The sequence below is a fragment of the Protopterus annectens genome, chromosome 7.part0, assembly GCF_019279795.1.
Source record: "Protopterus annectens isolate FY-2018-M chromosome 7.part0, PAN1.0, whole genome shotgun sequence".
In the NCBI taxonomy this organism is placed as follows: Eukaryota; Metazoa; Chordata; order Ceratodontiformes; family Protopteridae; genus Protopterus; species Protopterus annectens.
Genome location: NC_056739.1, coordinates 1,478,748,516 through 1,478,766,435, shown reverse-complemented (window position 1 = coordinate 1,478,766,435; position 17,920 = coordinate 1,478,748,516). Strand labels below are relative to the sequence as shown.

The window sequence follows — 17,920 nt, the reverse complement described above, 5'->3', positions numbered from 1 at the left end:
TCTGCCTTAAGGAAATTTCTAAAGGTACCTTGGGATCCAGACTGGATATTACAAAGCTGCTGAAAGCCTGCCAGACCTGCTTTTAGATATGTAAAGTGCAGGTCACATATGACTGAGAAGGTCAGCAAGAGAAACAGAGTTGTTCACACATTAGCAGTACATAGTATGGGGAATGGTGACGGAAGTAAAGAAGCAGGCTAGCTCCATGACATGAGAGAGACCGAAAGTCCTGACTAGTACCTAGAAAACCCAAATCAATTAGCAAACTAGCAGCTACAGCCAGGGAGAATGGGAAAGTTTGGGAGTGAAAGGCTGGCATCAACTTGTCCATCATGAGACAGCAAGATGGCAGAGTTCTGCTGCAATACTATACTGGCATTCAGCAGTGGCCAGGTGCAGCAATAACTAACACGCTGGTTTGCAATGTGTGCCTGGCTTGCCATGCAGCCCAGCACTGTAGCAGGATTCATTGCTTGTCTGGAAGCTCTTGTGCAACACTGGGCAAATACTGCACTGCAAGTCCAAGCTTAGCAGTGCATACATCACCTTACCAGGGGGTAGGTTAGGGACCAAAATTCTCAGCATGAAGAGATGTCAGCTATACTGATGACCAGCTCTCACCCACAAAGCTAGATAAATGGTCAAAGGAACAGGAGAATGAATGGGATGATCAAGTCAGCTGAAGAAAATTGATGGTTGTAGGCATGCTTCCATAGCTTCAATTTTTCTCCATCAGAATCCAAGAATAAAAAATGTAGAAGGGGCTGAAAATGCATTCAAGCTTCAATCCTCACTGAAATTCTAACATGACAAAAATGAAGCCCACTGGTTTAGATGCTCTGTGAAAGGCGACTTGATGAGGTACCTACACAGCAACCTATCGGTGCGCTACTCACTCAGCAAGAACTTAATTCTTGAAAACTACAAAGCAGTAAGCTACCAAGTATGTAGGAGAAAATTTTGGAAAGGTCATTCAGGATAACTCTGCAAAGACTTGTTGCCTTGTACTAAATGTTTTAATACCACCGTATGTCGAAAGTGAGATTTCTTAAACTATGTAGCAAACCCATTTTGCAGAGACACTTGCTCTAAAGTATGCAGAAACAGTGGTATTTGCTGGTACTTTTTTTTTTTAATCGGACCATGAAAGGGCTTAGATACTTTCCTGTAAGAGAATTAAAAACAGCAAATGATGCTGATAAATGCTTTTTGATCATTGTTCTGCTTGGCTTGCCCTGAAGCAGATAACTGGCAAAGTGATATAGTACAAGAGTATCTACATGTTCTGGTGGCAGTAAGTGTGTTTAGAAGGCCAGCTTTGCTAGGAAAATATACTGGACATTAAAATTCTGACTGAAACTGAACTCTAAAGCTACCATAATGGAATGCAATGTTTGCACAAAAAACGATCCTGTCCTCAAGTAAGATAGGTTTCTTGCAACACACAGCTTGCAGCTCAGAAATACTATGTGCTTATGTAACTGCCACCAGGAAGAGAATTCAGAGCCTCAGAAGGTGGGAGGGTCAATCATTCAACATCAACATTTAATTCAGTAGCCACTCTGATGGGTATCTTCAAATGCCGGATCCATCCTTCTGCAATAAAATCTTATCCACTATTAGCTCCTGAAAGGCCAACATGGCTGGAAGATGATGGAAGGTGAGCTTACACATTAAACTGAGCCCAGCAATAAAAGGGAAAATTAAGTAGTCAATAATAAAAGACAGCTTACAGGAAAAAGGGTTCATCCATCTGAAACTGCAAAGGCAGGAAATATTTTCCATCAGCTGTAATAAATGAACTTGTAGTTTGTTTTTTTAACCACTCAGTAGTACATGTGAAATCTCTCTAGGCAAGCCAACTCAGGTTACAGATACTCATTCTGAAGCCAAGCATGCAACTTAAGGGACATAAGGATGAGGTGGTGTACTTATCTTCCTCAGGTTACAAGTCAAGAGGTTCATCCAGGGGAAGTGGGAGTCAGGGACAGCTGACAGTTACAGGCATATCTGTCAAAGTCAATAAAGGGTCAAAAATCTATTTTAGATTGCTCCTAGTCAAGCACCAAGGATTACTCTCGCATAGAAGGGATGAAGTGCAGTTAAGCATCCCCTTCTATCGGACAATTAATAGAGATAACCCAAAACATTGCCTTTCTCAGCTGCAGATAACAAGAACTGTAAAATCTATCACTTCAGACTACTGTCAGCAAGTCCAACAATGGCACATCTGGGCACTTAAAATGTCTAGGATTACCTCATCCAATGTATCACATTCACAGACCAATCTGTTAGAAATGGAGAGCATTTTTAATATTCATAAGTACCAAAAAGTGCTGATAAAACAGGGAGACAGTCACATGCCAATTCTAAAGCATCAGGACTTTCTTAGACAGTGAGAAAGACCTAGTCCAACATTGTTTATTCAGAAGACTATGATGTTGTCAACTGAATAAAAGTCTCTCTCTCAAGGAAGGGCAAGAAGTTTGCAGAGCATATACTTCTCCCAGTTCAAGTGCAACAAATGTGCACGAAAGACTCTGAGGGGAACGAAAATGCTTAGTCTGCACTTAACAATGATGACTGCCCCATTTAAGTGGGAGACATTCATGGTAAACGTCTGCAATATTTCAGTCAAAAGTTTAAATTTTTTAAGTTTGGTAGATTATAACACCAGGCAAGTTTTCTTCTAACTGGCTTTGAAATGTCAATCATTTAGTTCAGGTGAGATTTTTCATTGGGCACTGAAGCTTCAATGAGGAAGACAAATGGACAGTCTGTTATATACTGGTTATACATTATTGATTTATGACTGCTATGTGCTATATGAAGTGGGACAGGGCTTTCTTTGTAGGTGGTGTTTGGTCTTTTTCCAAAGTTGTGTGACCATGGAGTTAAGCTAAGGTGTTTGCGCGAGTTGCAATGCTGTTTGCCCCATGCAAAAAAAAAAAATTGACAATTACTCCTAAGTCTTTTTGATGACACAAAATGTGTGCACTGAAAATGCAGTTTCAGTCATTTAGTTTTGTCCGTTATGGTTTCAGTCATCTGAAAATCTTCTACTGGGATCAATCATAGCTGTAAAATACGTGTGGGTAATAACCAACCAACAAAGACAAAAAATAGTCCGAATACATGTTGGATTGGGACTATTTTTTATCTTTATTAATCATATCTGTATTATTTGTCAAGCTCCTTTGCCCAGAAGATGAAGTTCCAGATACAGAAGACAGGCTCTCTCTTGGTTTCTTTTGAAGGTAGTAGAGTGACAAGTTTAACAAGCTTCAGTCGCTGCAAAACCTGTGCGTATATTATGACCCTTCAGTTTTCCATAAATCAGACACTTCAGCCATTTCTGATTGGGATAAAAGAAGGTGATCTTGAGCAAAACAAAATTTATGATAAGGGCACCTGCACAATGGGAGAAGCACATTATTCTAAGGAAATGTCCTTCCTAGCACACCAAGATTAATTCCACTTATCCTGTTGATTTGAATCTTCTTGTAAGCTGCACTGTTATTTTTTTCAGTGCATTTGGGGGTGGGCTCCTGTATCAGTGGTACAATTCATGGTTGAAATTACCTCTTTGACCTCTTGCTTCAAACTGGTTAACAGACAGTCATGCAGCCAAAAAGACTGGACCCCAATCAGCAGAATTAAACAATGCTGCAAGCTTTTGTTCTTATGAAGTAGATATGCAAAACCGCCTAGCAACAGCCCTAGACACTGCACTGAAATGCAGAAAAGCCTGGGAATCAAAGTAGCTATAAATAGTGTTCAAAGATGCACCATTCATTGCGGGCAGTCAAACACAGATTAGTGTGACTGAACACACTTTTTCCCTGCAAAGTAGCTCAAACAAGGGGGCAACTACATTCAAAAAGTTAGGACTTCAGCAAGTAATCCATATGACAATATCTTAACTTTAATCTACAGGCTGAAACTCCTTGTGATTAAGCTTAAATGACTATCTGGAGGAAGGTTTCTCAACTGTGTGGGGAAATGCTGGCACTTTTAAATACTCCCAGGTACTACCATTGAGACATAAGCCTGATTCACTAGGAAATAAGCCATTTAGATGGGAAAGCTGGCAACTGTTCAGTTATGCTCCAGACTGCATCAGCAATTTCATTATTACTGAAGACATGGGTAAACTAAGGGGAAGGTCATAAGTTAGAGAAAAAAAAATGGAAGCAGTTGATGGCACAACCCCCCCAAAGATGCCCTTAGGCACTGTGCCAGCCCCAAACCTAGACTGCAGAAGTCCTGTGGTAGAAGGAGAGGGTGGCAAATTAGGCGATGGACAGGGCATTGGAGTAACGAGAAAAAATGAAGCTAAGGGGTGTAAATAAATAAAATAAATAAACAAAGGGAAGGGACTGTAAGGTAAACATCTTTAATGCTTTTATTACTGCAAATTTGCTGAGGCTGGACATGTCTGGGATGCATTTCTACTAGTTCTCCTTTTTTTAGAGTACCAGGAACAATCTCAAGAAAAACATTTTCCCCTGTCTAACGTTGGAACAACTTCCAGCTTTTTTAGTACAAATGCTGTTGGAAATGGGTTTCACCTGCTGTTGCTGATTCTTTGTCATGCTTACAGTTTGATACATCATGTTACTCACCAAGGATAAACAGCGTGAAAGGTAGTCCTTGGGGGATTTTTGTTTCCCCACGTGCACATTTTTTTCCTAGTTGTTATTCACCACTCAAAAAAAAAATAAATAAATAAATTCTCAGTATATACCAAGCAGCAATAGTACAATGATTCCGGTTACAAAGGGTATAACACATCTCTCTTTTAGTCTTTGTCTGGAAGCAACTGATAGACTCAGATAAGAAGAGAGACTATAGGGCAAAAAAAAAAAATGAAAATGGCACTGTTTAAAAGAAATGCAACAGTTTTCCCCTCGACATTCTTAGTGTTGATGGTAAACACGTGTGGTGGAAACATCCAACTACTTTAAGTCTGGTTGGTAGGTCAGCACATACGTGCAGATAATTTCCATCCATCTATGAACATACTGCAGGAATGTTTCTTATGCCATGAAAAGGAAAGGTTAACCTCTTGTGATGGCATATACACATCAGATGCATGTAGGAACTGTGTGTGTGTATTTATTTCAAAAACACAAAAATATACATACACAAATACATACACAGGAGCCAGTCTCATCTACAAACCACATTTGTATGATCAAGTGTGCAACTGCACGACTTTTACTCAGATCATCAAATTGCTGATGTACCAAATATTTCTCATTTCTCAATGATGGTGTGACCTATGATTTTGTATATGTAAGTACTGGGGATCAGTTGGGTGCAAAGCAGGTTTTCCTCCCTGCAAAAATGCCTTTTTGCATTTTTTGTTTTATTTTTGTATGCTGTTTTTATCAACATGTTTTTGCTCATTTGTGACTGTAGTGGTGTAAGACCATCACAAATTAGTTGATAGCTTGTCAGGAGAATATCATTATTGGCATTCCCAGTTTGACTTTCAGGTGGGTGGTGGACTTACTATGTGGAGCTTGAATAATCTTCTTGTGCTTGTCCAAGTTTTCGCTAAGGTCTCTAGTTTGCTCCCACATTCCAAACAAAAGCTAGGAGTGGCACTGGCAGAGTTGAAATGGCTCTAAGTACACATTTAAGTGTGGTGTGCTACTGCATACACCTGTAATGGATTGATATCCTAGCTGAGTCTGACTCCAGACTTCTGTCCACTCCCTCCATGAAAGACCTCATACCTCAAAATCTTGAAATAAGTGAGATAACAAAAACACGGGGCTACATTTACACACATTCACATGTGTGTGTATCTATACATTATTATTACATGAATGCAGGATGTTTTACCATTTGTTTACTCTTCCCTTATCAGATCCATCATCAAAGACGATGCCCATTTGAGATGTACAAATCCAAGCACGTTGCTCAGTTGGAAAGGACTCAGCGATTTTTAACCATGAAAACTAAAGGCTTTAAATCACTGAACTATCCCCCAATGTATTAGTACAACTCTCCTTATACCAGAGTAGCCCATCAGCTGCTCCAAGCTGACCTACATCTCATTTTTCAAGCCTTCAAAGAACAAATCCTATTTGAGCTAATTTCTTCAGAGAACTCGTGGCTCTCAAACACCCATACTTCGGACCTAAATCTTCACGAGAAAATCAAGACCCACTGGAGGGACAGGTTCTTAACCAAACACATTCTTAACCAAACACATTCCTGCCTTATGGAATAACTTGCCACTACAGGTCAAGCAAATTTCTATATGGTCTACCTTTAAAGGCTAGTCTTAACTGGATTGGTAGACACAAATTTACTTCATGATTTATGGCCCTGCTTGATTTGGGAGGTGATCACCGCTAAGTACCTGTAAAGGGTGGTGAGGACTTTTAAGTACGTTTACTTACAAGTGTATATGGCTGACATCTTAAGGCTCCTGCAATTGCCTGCCTAGTATGGCTCTTGTGTTCCTATATGTAGCCTGAAATTCTAAAATGTCACATCTTCAATTCCCCAAGGCCCAACTACTGAATCCCAGAATCCTAGAAACATTCCCATTCAGTTTCCATTTTCAGCATCCCATAATGAGCCCAGGACTGCCTTTTGAATAATCACTAACAGTGAACGTTAGAACCAATTACAGACAAATACCCAGGCATTTACCAAGTCTTAGAAAATTCTGTTTTTTTTTTTTTTGCCTTTATATTTTTCAAAAAGGAAAGGAAGGGAAAAAACACGGAAAAACTTTTATTTTTCACATCAAACCATCCAGGATGGCCTTCTACTGACAGGGCAGCTGAATACCATTAAAGTTCTAAAAAATATGCTAGACCTGTGTTACTTATCCAAACTAAAGCAGAAAAAGGCACATATTTAATACTCAATAATGGAAGCACCAATTGCACATAGCAGTCAGTGCAGCTGTAATAAAACTAGCAGTTCTACAAACAAGCAAGTCTGTTCATAGGTTCATACTAGGCTATCTGCCCAAGGGCATTTATAAGCCTAGCCCATAGTTATTTGGCTTTCGCCACCCCTTTAGTTTGAATAAAACTATGCCTATTATTTTGCTGTGCCTCTGTCAAGCAGTGACACTGAAGTAATCCCTGGGGTATATCTGCGATCCCCCATCCATCTGGTCAAGATTCCTCTTGTACAAGGCCAGCGGGGTGCTCTGCCTCACATGTACCGGGATTTTGTTCCACAGCATAGGGAGTCTCTGGGTGATGAATCTGTCCCTCCAGCACGTTCTATTAATAACCGTGTCAAGGTTTAAGTCTCCCGCCCTTGTGGTTCTGAGGGATCTAGATTTTTTGAGGTGGAGCATATTCATCAAATCAGGGTTTGACATGGCCTTATATGTCAGGCACAGGTCACCTCTGAGCAAGCGGTATGAGACTGAATAGAGCTGGAGTTCTTTCAGTCGGGCAGCATAAGACATATTTTTGAGACCCTTTATCCTTTTGGTGAGGAACTTTTGGGGCCTTTCCAGCTGCTGCAGGTGTCGGGTCAGATACATTCCGAATGGGGCATTCTACTCAATCATAGGTCTAATGAGTGATGAGTTACAGGGGGACGATGACCTCCCTTGATCTAGATGTGAATCCCTTCATGATCAGGTGGGCAATGTAGAAGGTTTTCCTAACTACTTTATCAACATGAGTGTCAAACGAAAGGCTACTGTCAACCTGGGTCCCCAGATCTCTGATGACTTCTTCTGTGCTCAGTGGATTGCCACCTATATGGTAGCTAGGGGTAACCTTGTTTTTCCCGAAGGGTATGACTATGCATTTCTTGGCATTTAACTTTAGGCCATGGCTCTGGCACCAGTTATCCGTTTCTGTGAGGCCCTTCTGAAGGATATCTGTGTCAGATGTGTTTTCGACTATGGCCCAGTTTGCAGTCATCTGCAAACTTTGTCAGCCATAACCCTCCTGTGTTTGCTTGTACTTCAGAAAAGTAGATGCCGAACAAGAGTGGACCCAGGACTGAGCCCTGTGGGACACCACTTGTGACAGGCTTTGAGTCTGACAGGGCTCCAGCAACTCTGACCCTGTGGGTTCTGTCACTTAGCCAGTTTGCAACCCATCTTGTGATGTATGGGTTTACATTCAAGCTGATGAGTTTTTCGATGATACCTGAGTGGGGTATTGTGTCGAAGGCCTTTGCCAGGTCAAGATAGGCTGTATGGACTGCCTTTCCCTCATCAATGGCCTTGGTGACTGTCTCGAAAAAGTCAACCAAGTTTAAAAGGCATGATCTGCCTTTGACAAAGCCAAACTGGGTTGGATCCAAAGTCTGCAAGTTCCCTATGTCTTTATTTATGAGTTCCATTATGATCCTCTCCATGGCTTTGCAGATAAGGCTTGTCAAGCTAATGGGACGGTAATTTCCAGGGTCGGTGAAGGCACTGCCCTTGTGAAGTGGGACCACAGTCGCCGTGCGCCACTCCTTGGGTACGTATCCTGAGGTGAGGCTAAGATTAAACAGCTGTCCTAACTGCGGGTTTAATTCCTCATTGAGTTAAGTGGAGCACACAGCCGGGGACACCATCCGGTCCCATGGATGCTGTGTTTTTGCTTTGGAGAGCAGTTCTCACCTGGGCGTTGGAGATGTTTGGGGGCAACAATCCTCTGGTTTAGTTATCTCTCCTTTTGGGGGGGGGAGAAGTTTGCACTGAACCTGTCAGCCAGTATGTTGGCAATGTGTGTAGGTTCAGTAATCTTCACGTCATTTTGAACTAATTCTGAGCATATCTGGGAGTTTCCTCCTAGGTTTCTAACATAGCTAAAGAAGGCCTTATGATTGTCTTTTGAGTCCTTGGTGATTTTTCTCTCAAAATTTGCCTTGGATGATTTTATGAGAGCTCTTAGTTTTTTACTTATAATGATCAAAGGTGTCTTACCTTTCAAGGATTTTGCTCTATCTTGTAATAGCTTCCTCCTTTTGTTGTAGAGCTTGTTTATGGCTGGGGTCCACCAGACTGGACGCTTGCCTTTGGTACAAAGAGTCTTAGTTTTGTTTGGGATTGCCTGATCCATGCAGTCCTGTAGGTGCTGGTAGAAGGCATTTGTAAGTGATTCAGCGGTTTGTGTAATGTTTACCACTGGCTCAGGGGCCTTAAAGGAGACCACACTAGTTTTTAGAAGTGTGAAGTCGGCTTTTGAGAAGTTTTTTTACTGTGGTCTTTTTTATTTCAGGTGGGGGTGGAATGAGGACCTCCAGAGAGATTAGTTTATGATCTGATCTCACCAGTGAGGGGTATACTTCCGGTGTTGAACATTGTGATCCCATGTTCGTGATGATGAGATCAAGTATGTTTTCTCCTCTTGTGGGGATGGTGACTAGTTGTTCCATGGCATTTGAGTTTATGAACTCCAGGAACCTTTGGGCTAGAGTGTTTGGGCTTGAGTAGTGTTCCCAGTCTATATTAGGGTAGTTGAAGTCACCTAGTATGATGGTGTTTGGAGATACATTTATCCCCTCCATTGTTTTCAGGAAGGCCATGTGAGGTTCCTGAGTTTGAGAGGGTGGCCTGTAACATGCTACAAATTGCAGAGCAGTCTTGCCTATGGTTAATTGCACCTGGATGGTCTCCGATGCATCGTGCATTGCCACCAACCTTGAGGTGTGGGTGTCCTTTATGAATATGGACACCCCCCCTCCTTTCTTGGTGTTGTCCAGATTTTGGGGCCAGAACGCATGATATGAGGTGAAACCTGCTAGTGCTGGGGTGCTCTCAGGAGCCTTGAACCAGGTTTCTGTCACAGCACAGACATCGATGTTCTCCATACTGAGAAGGGCCTCGAGTGCGTGCATCTTAAGATTGAGACTTCTGGCATTGAGCAGCATTACCCTTAGTTTTTTTACTTTTTTGTGTTCTAGGGTGGTAGGTTTAGAATTTGAGCCTTGCCTAAAAAAGGCACTATGGGGGTGTCAAGAGCCTTTGCCAATATCCGGAAGCCTAGGTGTGACAGGTGCAAGCCGTCCCTTGTGAAGCAGCGTGGCTTGTCCAGCATGTCATCCCAGGCAGACAGACATTGGATCCCCTTTGAATGACACCAGAATTTAAGCCAATTATTAAAGCTGATCATCTTATCACTGTATTGTGGCATCATTCTAGGTGAAGGTAGGATACTGCTCAAGGTCAGGGTCATACCTGCCTGGGCTACATAATCAGAGAGCTCCTCAATGTCTCTTTTCATGTAGTCCAAGGAGGTACGTCTCAGGTCGTTGACACCAGTGTGGACAATGACTGAGTCATACTTGTACCTGCTGTTGAGAGACCTGAGTGTTTGTGTTATGTGGCGGATTCTAGTGCCCGACAGGCAGCTTACTGTGACCTTCTCCTTACTCAGTCTGGTGAGCGGGACTTCAGTGTGTCTGACTATGGAGTCACCTATGACAAGTATGTTTGGTGTTGTATTTGGCCTTAAGGGCAGTGACTGCTTTGCACACTGATTTTGTTGTTTATGTGTTGTTTGTGTGGTGTATTGAGTTTGCAGTTGCTTGGGTGTCTGCTTTGGAGGCCTCTGCTGTTTAGGTAAATTTTTACTCAGAGCCTCCGAGTATGTCTTAGTGTGTTTATGTGTTTGATTCAGTGGTGTGGTTGAGTTATGTGAGACTGGTATTGTGGTGTGTGTAGTTGCCTTCTCCTCCTGCCTGGTCTTGCCAGTCCTGAGTTGAGAGAGCTCAGCCTCCAGTCTGGCTAAATAGCTGCATCTCTCACAAGTGTTAGTGTTACGTGGGAGGAGGAAAGGGTTGTCCGTGTACATGAGGCAATTGTAACATTGTCTCAGAATTCCCAGATTCACCAACTGGGCAGGAGAGGACGCCAGCATCTGACCCTTCGACATGCTAGAAAGAATTATGAGTTGGTATGAGACAGAAAAGTAGTGGGCTTAGCAGGGAAGTGGGCACTCCTGGGGGGTTTTGCTAGTGAGAGACTTGTATAATATAGGAGTGCTTGACATGCAAAGAGAATGCTTATAAGACAAGGGATATGCTTATAAGACAAGTGCTGAGCTTTTTGAGAAGAAAAAGCTATTTGGAACAAGTGCTGCACTTTTTAGTGTAGGTGTAAACTGTTTAGGTTCCTAACAGAGCAGTTCTAAGGGAAAAATTGAAGAACAGACTTTCTGGAGCCAGAAAGAGTTTAACCGATGCTGCCCGATGCTGCTCTAGTGGCAACTTCGGCTAAAGCACGTTAAAGCGTGCTTGATAGCAGGGGCTGGAAAGAAGCAGGAATAGACCCAAAAGGGAAAATAAAACTACAGTTTCAAGTCAGTAGCCAACTCTACGGGGGGGCAGGGAAGCTGCTCAATGTTAGTCACTGCCAGTGATCAACAGAGAGACCCTCCTTCAGCCCAAGCAAAAATGGCCTCACAGAAACTTTCAAACAGTTCAGGAACAGCAAGCCTGTAACTGAACTTTTTTGACTCTGAGAAAAGTGGGAAAAAGCAAGATTTTTTTTTGTTTTGTTTTTACAGAGATAGCAGAGGTTCACAAGTAATATCAAGTTATAACAGTGCAGTAAATGACCCCACACAAGAGTGCTAGGTCAAGGACAGAAAATATGCAAGTTTTAAGAAAAAAACGATTTAAAATTAAGTGCAAACAGGAAATTCAGCAAACAGCTTTTGGTTGTGCTCTAAATACAGCTACTAATACAGAAATCAAGTTTAACAAGCCAGAAAATGCTCAAGCTAGGCAGCTATGCAGAAAAACTTAGCAAATAAACAGAGAAAAAATACGTAAATCTCAAAAGTGGCTCCCTTCTTCTCTCAGCGTTTTTTCCTCTTGGAGGGTGCTTCACCAACAGCCAACAAGCCTGAAAAGACGCCCAAACCACGAGGCAACTAGGTTTTAAGAGAGGAAGATGAAGGAGTTATGGAAATGACCCCTAGTGGCCAATAAAACTACAGTTTCAAGTCAGTAACCACCTCTACGGGGGGCAGGGAAGCTGCTCAATGTTAGTCACTGCCACTGATCAACAGATAGACCCTCCTTCAGCCCAAGCAAAAATGGCCTCACAGAAACTTTCAAACAGTTCAGGAACAGCAAGCCTGTAACTGAATTTTTTTAACTCTCAGAAAAGTGGGAAAAAAGCAAGATTTTTTTGTTCTTTACAGAGATAGCAGAGGTTCACAAGTAATATCAAGTTATAACAGTGCAGTAAATGACCCCACACAAGAGTGCTAGGTCAAGGACAGAAAATATGCAAGTTTTAAGAAAAAACGATTTAAAATTAAGTGCAAACAGGAAATTCAGCAAACAGCTTTTGGTTGTGCTCTAAATACAGCTACTAATACAGAAATCAAGTTTAACAAGCCAGAAAATGCTCAAGCTAGGCAGCTATGCAGAAAAACTTAGCAAATAAACAGAGAAAAAATACTTAAAATCTCAAAAGTGGCTCCCTTCTCTCAGCGTTTTTTCCTCTTGGAGGGTGCTTCACCAACAGCCAACAAACAAGCCTTGCTAACACACAGAACAGTGTAGCCATCAAAATATAAAAAGTCACCACCTCTATATTCTTCAGCCCTGCTAACTCGGAAGCATGCCTCAAATCTGACATAAGCAAACCACATAAAAAAAAAAAAAAAAAAAAAACAGAGAAAACATGTGTGTGTATTTAAAATTACAGAAACTACATTGTTAAACAGGTTACAAAAGCTCTTGTAATATTAATACTGCCACAAATGTTCCCCACAAATGAACAACAGCAAAAGCAATGCAGCACTTCAAAGTTACTACATATTTCAACTTTGATAGACTTCACTATACACACACAAAGAAAAGAGCACTTTAAATCTTTCCCTTCTTAAATTTAAGAAAAGCCTCTAATTCTCAACTTAAAGAAACATAAAACATACGCAGCAAAACTCATATAGCACAAAAAACAAATGTGTTTTTTTTTTAGTTCCCCACTGCAACTGTACCAATCAGCCATATCCTACTCCACAGCCATTCCTAAATAATCTGCCCCATCTTCCCCAACACTTGTCTGATTTTCTGCTTTGTGCTGGGGCCAAAAATGGGGAAATCCTTGGTGTTTACAGTTAGGAGAAGCATGCAGAGAGGAGATCAGTGTATCCCTGTTCAATGTCACAACGGCTGCTGAAATTTGTTTTGGTATGCCCAAGCCCACTGTCCACCCCATTTCCCAAAGTGCATTACATATACACACATACCTCCAGACAACTACCATGTCTACATCAATTACTCTTAGTTCTGGCTGTAAATGTAATTCCCTACCTTTGGATAAGATAAGCTGGCAAAAATGCCACTCCAGTCTTTCCTCCCCAGATGATTCTTCTAGGATTAAGTTCACTAACTGAACCAGAGATGCCGGGTTGCAGTCAGGTCTCCCTATACACCCTGTTGCCAGCAACTAAACTAACAGTGTATGTAAGCATCATCACAAACATTGGTGTACATACTCACAGTACATCACTCAGCGACTGCAAAAATCACTGCAACGCAGAGGTAATGTAACACCTTGTAATAGGTGAACATAGGTTTTGTAATTACTCAAGCTTTCAGTCCAATGGGAGCCCTTCTTCATGAATTGTTACTGATGCAAGATACTATACTTAAATATCTAATTGTGCCTAGAAAGGCAAGTATATCATTTCTTTCTTTCTTTCTTGTTGGCTAAAGAGAGAGACTTAAAAAAAATGTCCATGTGGAAAAAGTGTGGAGCTCAGATGCTCAGTATAACCACTACACTTAACAGACAGACAGACTAGACATACTTCTGTGACTGCATGAGCCTGAAACTTTAGAAGTCCTGGTTATGGCCTGCCATAAAACTAAAGGTTGTTCCTACATATTGCATTAGAATCAGTGATCATTTAGCACAGATAACAACTCAAGAGACTGTTCTTAAATTTAATGGGAAAATAATCCATCTAAAACCCCCTTTTTCCTATTTTTTTGCACATGGGGTTGGGGTGTCACTTCCACAGTAACAATCACCTAGAGCAGATATTCATTCATGTGACTAGCCCTACCATGGCTGTTCTTTCATACCACACGTACTCACACCTATGGGAAATTTGGACACACTAAATTGCCCATACTCATTTATGGGCAACTTAGTGTGTCCAATCCACCAACTGCATATCTTTGGAATTTGGGAGGAAACTGAAGCCACCCAAAGAAAAAAGCAAGCGAACACAGAGAGGACATGCAGACTCCACACAGAAAGCACCCCATCTGAGAACCAAACTGGGGAACCTCCTGCTGTGAGGTAACATTACCTACTGTGCTACTATGCTTCCAGAAAATAAATCGCAATAAAATAGACATGTAGGGGGATTAGTTAAATCCAAGGAAGGAAAACAGGACGCTACAATTTATAATCTGTTAGTCTGTGTAAACAGGCAAACTTTGTGAGACAGATGCTTTGATTAACAGAAAATGTGAATTTGCAATAATGTACAGGTCACAGTGACATGATATATTATGAAAAATATTTCTTGATGAAAAAATTCAGTCAAATAAAGAAAACTTGAAGAAAAAGATAGTGTGCACTACTACACAGGAACATTTTCTAGCATAAAAGTAAGCAACCAGTTGTTGCCAGATGGAAAGATGTTCCAAAGATTGAACATGACAACGCTTGAATTAAATACCAGTCTTAATCCTGGGGTCTACAAGCCATCATAGGCATAAGGCCAGCCCGCATATGACCAGGTATCTAGAAAATGTTGGGGGGGGGGTCAGGATTAGAAATTTACTGTTATAGTAACCTTCCCTCAAGAAGATAATTCATTTTCTTCTTGTACAGTTTAAAAAATATATATGAGAAATGTGGAAGGGACATGACTTCTCCGAAGTTCCAAACCCATGTCTAAAAGCCTTTTTAAGGAAGTGTGATGTGAGGCAGGCATGTACACAAGACAGCAGTGTTAATGGCAGGTTTGCTGTGGCCCTTTTGTAATCGTCACAGAAAATAACTATTCTCAAATTCAATATAAACAGCTTAGCTGAAGAGATACTGCAATTTCTGACAAAGAAACAAACACTTACTTGTAATTATGTATTTTCCACAAAAATATGTACTGCTACACAGTAACTGAAGGGTAAAGAGTATCAGAAGCTTCATGTTATACGGACAGAAATTTTCCGTAAACGGGGTTACAAGTATAAATGCTCAGGGAAAAGCAATCATCATATATAGTGACAGCAAATAAATAAAAAATAAATCACAACAACTTATAGTATGGGAAAGCATTAGTTCAGACTGCAGTGACACCAAATTAAGAAACATAAGGGGAATGGATACAGCCCTTCAATTTACTTGAGCAGCACTTTGAATTCTATCTGCAATTTGGACGTGCAAGTCAGGAAAGAATCTGAACTGAAACACACTGATGTTAAACCATAAACAGATATAAATTAAAACTGCAATAAGGTAAGCTAAGAACATCTCCATAAGAAAAGGAATTTTAGTAAGGTAACAGATCTAACAGCATAAAGCACATTTTAAACAAGACAAATACTCAAATTGGGAAAAGGAAAATAATGCCAAAAAACACACCAGAAATCTATCAACAAAGTAACACATATGCTTCTGTGATCGTGGCCATACTACAATTTCTTGTTCAAGGACAGTGTAACAAGGAATTCAACTCAAGAGTAAAGCATGAGAAGTGACTCCCATACTACACTGTGCAAGAATAAAGAAATAGCTCAGATTATGATCCCAAAAGTGATTGTAATGCTGTGTAGTACATGGTAAGAAATTTTGCTAGAAAGGAAAAGACAAGAAAAATAATTTCAGTTATGATTTATTTATTTTAAATATAAATATTGCCTACTTTGAGTTCAAAGTTGCTAACTGGTTGGATGACTAAAAAGCAAGTGAAGGCATATGGACAGCTGGAAGCATCTTTACTGTGATCTGCTGCTGTTTGGAGGTTATAAGAAATATCTCTTGGTGACTTGGCCTGTTATACAATTGTAGCTGCAAAAGTTCTGTTTTGCAACAACTAGAGTGATCACAGGTGCTTGTCATAGGTTTTGTAATATCACTACACAGTATGAAAAGTTTAGTTTACACATTTTTTTCTTCATAGTAGTGGCTTTCCATACACAATACATTGCCCAGAGTTGCTTTGATGGAAATGTACTCACCCAGGTCAAGAGTGTCAGCATGTGGACGAAGATTATAGGGTGTTCCTTTGTAAATCTGATCCAGTATCTTCTCTTTGACCTGTGAAATTGTGTCGCATTCTAGTACCTTCACAGGGACAGAGGGCATGTCTCCTCCACCTTGCATCAGGACATTCAATGTCTGCAATAAATGTAGGACATAATTTACAATATAAACTCTAAGCAGCTACATTCAGAGAAACAATGCATGCATCGATTTAGTATCAATATTAATAATAAAGAAGTTATGTACTCACCACAATGTTCCACGCGAGTTGTTCTTCTCGCCTTCATTCTTACAGAGGGGTTCGGAGCCGATCCTCGGCTCCAAGCTGGCCTACTACAAAGCTCGAGGTCTTCAGACAGCCAAGTCCCTATCCCATGATGCACCTAGAGTTACCTCAGATCTTGTTTGCTGCATATAATAATACAATGTGCCAGTCTATCACTCTTTAAGAGAAAACCCATAGAAAGATTGAGCAACCAGGAAAAATACAGCATCTCGGTCCTCAAAAAGCCCTGGAGGGGGAAGGAGAGTGGGAAGTAAGAATGAAGGCGAGATGAACAACTCACGTGGAACGTTATGGTGAGTACATAACTTCTTTATGTGAAGTTGCTCTATCTTGCCGTTCAGTCTTACAGATGGGTAGCATCCCAAGCACCATTTTTCTCGGGTGGCTCACGGGAGTACGTTTTTCAGGACGGTAGACCCAAAGGAGGCCGTTGTCCCTGGAGGCCTTGTCAACTTTGCAATGAGTGATAAAGGTATGAGGTTTTGACCAAGTGGCTGCTGCACAAATGTCTATAGGAAGCCTAGCAGAAAAGGCAGAAGATGTGGACAGTGCTCTGGTAGAATGAGCCTTCATTTTGTGTTGTAAAGGTAGATTAGCAGCTGAATAAGTAAATGTGATACAATCAGATAACTACTTAGACTGTTTTTGCCACTGGCATACCTTTTCTGGAATCTGATAAGGAAACTAAAAGCTGTTCTGACTTTCTGAACTCTCTTGTTCTATCGAGGTAAAATCTGAGCTGTCTATGAATATCAAGCTTGTGCAGCATACACTCTAAGTTGTTGGTGTGTTTGGGGAAAGAACACTGGCAAATCTATGATCTGGTTAATGTTAGTTTCAGTACAAACTTTGGGTAAAAATGAAGGATTTGTTAGCAGGGACACACTGTCAACATGCACAATCAAATAAGGAGGCTTTATGGAGAAGGCCTGAAGCTCTGACACTCTATGGGCAGAAGTGATGGCTACTAAAAAGATAGTCTTCCATGACAAATATTTCAAATTGCATGAGGAAGCTGGTTCAAAAGGTGGGAGAATAATGCGTGAAAGCATAAAATTTAGATTCCATGGAGTATAGGGATTTCACAGGTGATCTGAGATGAAAGGTCCCTTTAAGAAAGGCTTTGGATAGTTTGTGTGACATTATGTTTAATCTTTCAAAGCCAAGGTGAAAATTAGAGATCGCAGCAAGATGAACCAGAACTGTTGCTGCTGCAGCTCCTTTACTGAAAAGCATAGTCAAGATCTCTAATATGGAGGCAACAGGGGCTTGGGGTAGGGATCAATGTTATTTTGAGAAGCCCATATAGAAAATCTTCTCCATTTGCTAAGATATAGCTTCCTAGTAGAGGACTTATGAAAATATATCAATATATGCTGCATTTCATTTGAGAGGTTATGGAACCTGGCTATGTTGGGAATTGGAGCAGCCAAGCTGTCAATTTCAGGGACAGAAAAGAG

The 17,920-nt window shown here is 40.9% G+C and overlaps 1 protein-coding gene across 1 annotated transcript in view; it reads right to left on the bottom strand.

Moving 5' to 3' along the window:
- The window catches only part of PLXNB1 (plexin B1), a 3,809,096-nt gene that overhangs the window by 487,074 nt on the left and 3,304,102 nt on the right, over positions 1-17,920 (bottom strand). The window contains exon 30 of the mRNA XM_044078026.1: positions 16,150-16,309. Within this exon, the coding sequence (XP_043933961.1) occupies positions 16,150-16,309 (160 nt within the window). The remainder of the gene's footprint in view (positions 1-16,149; positions 16,310-17,920) is intronic.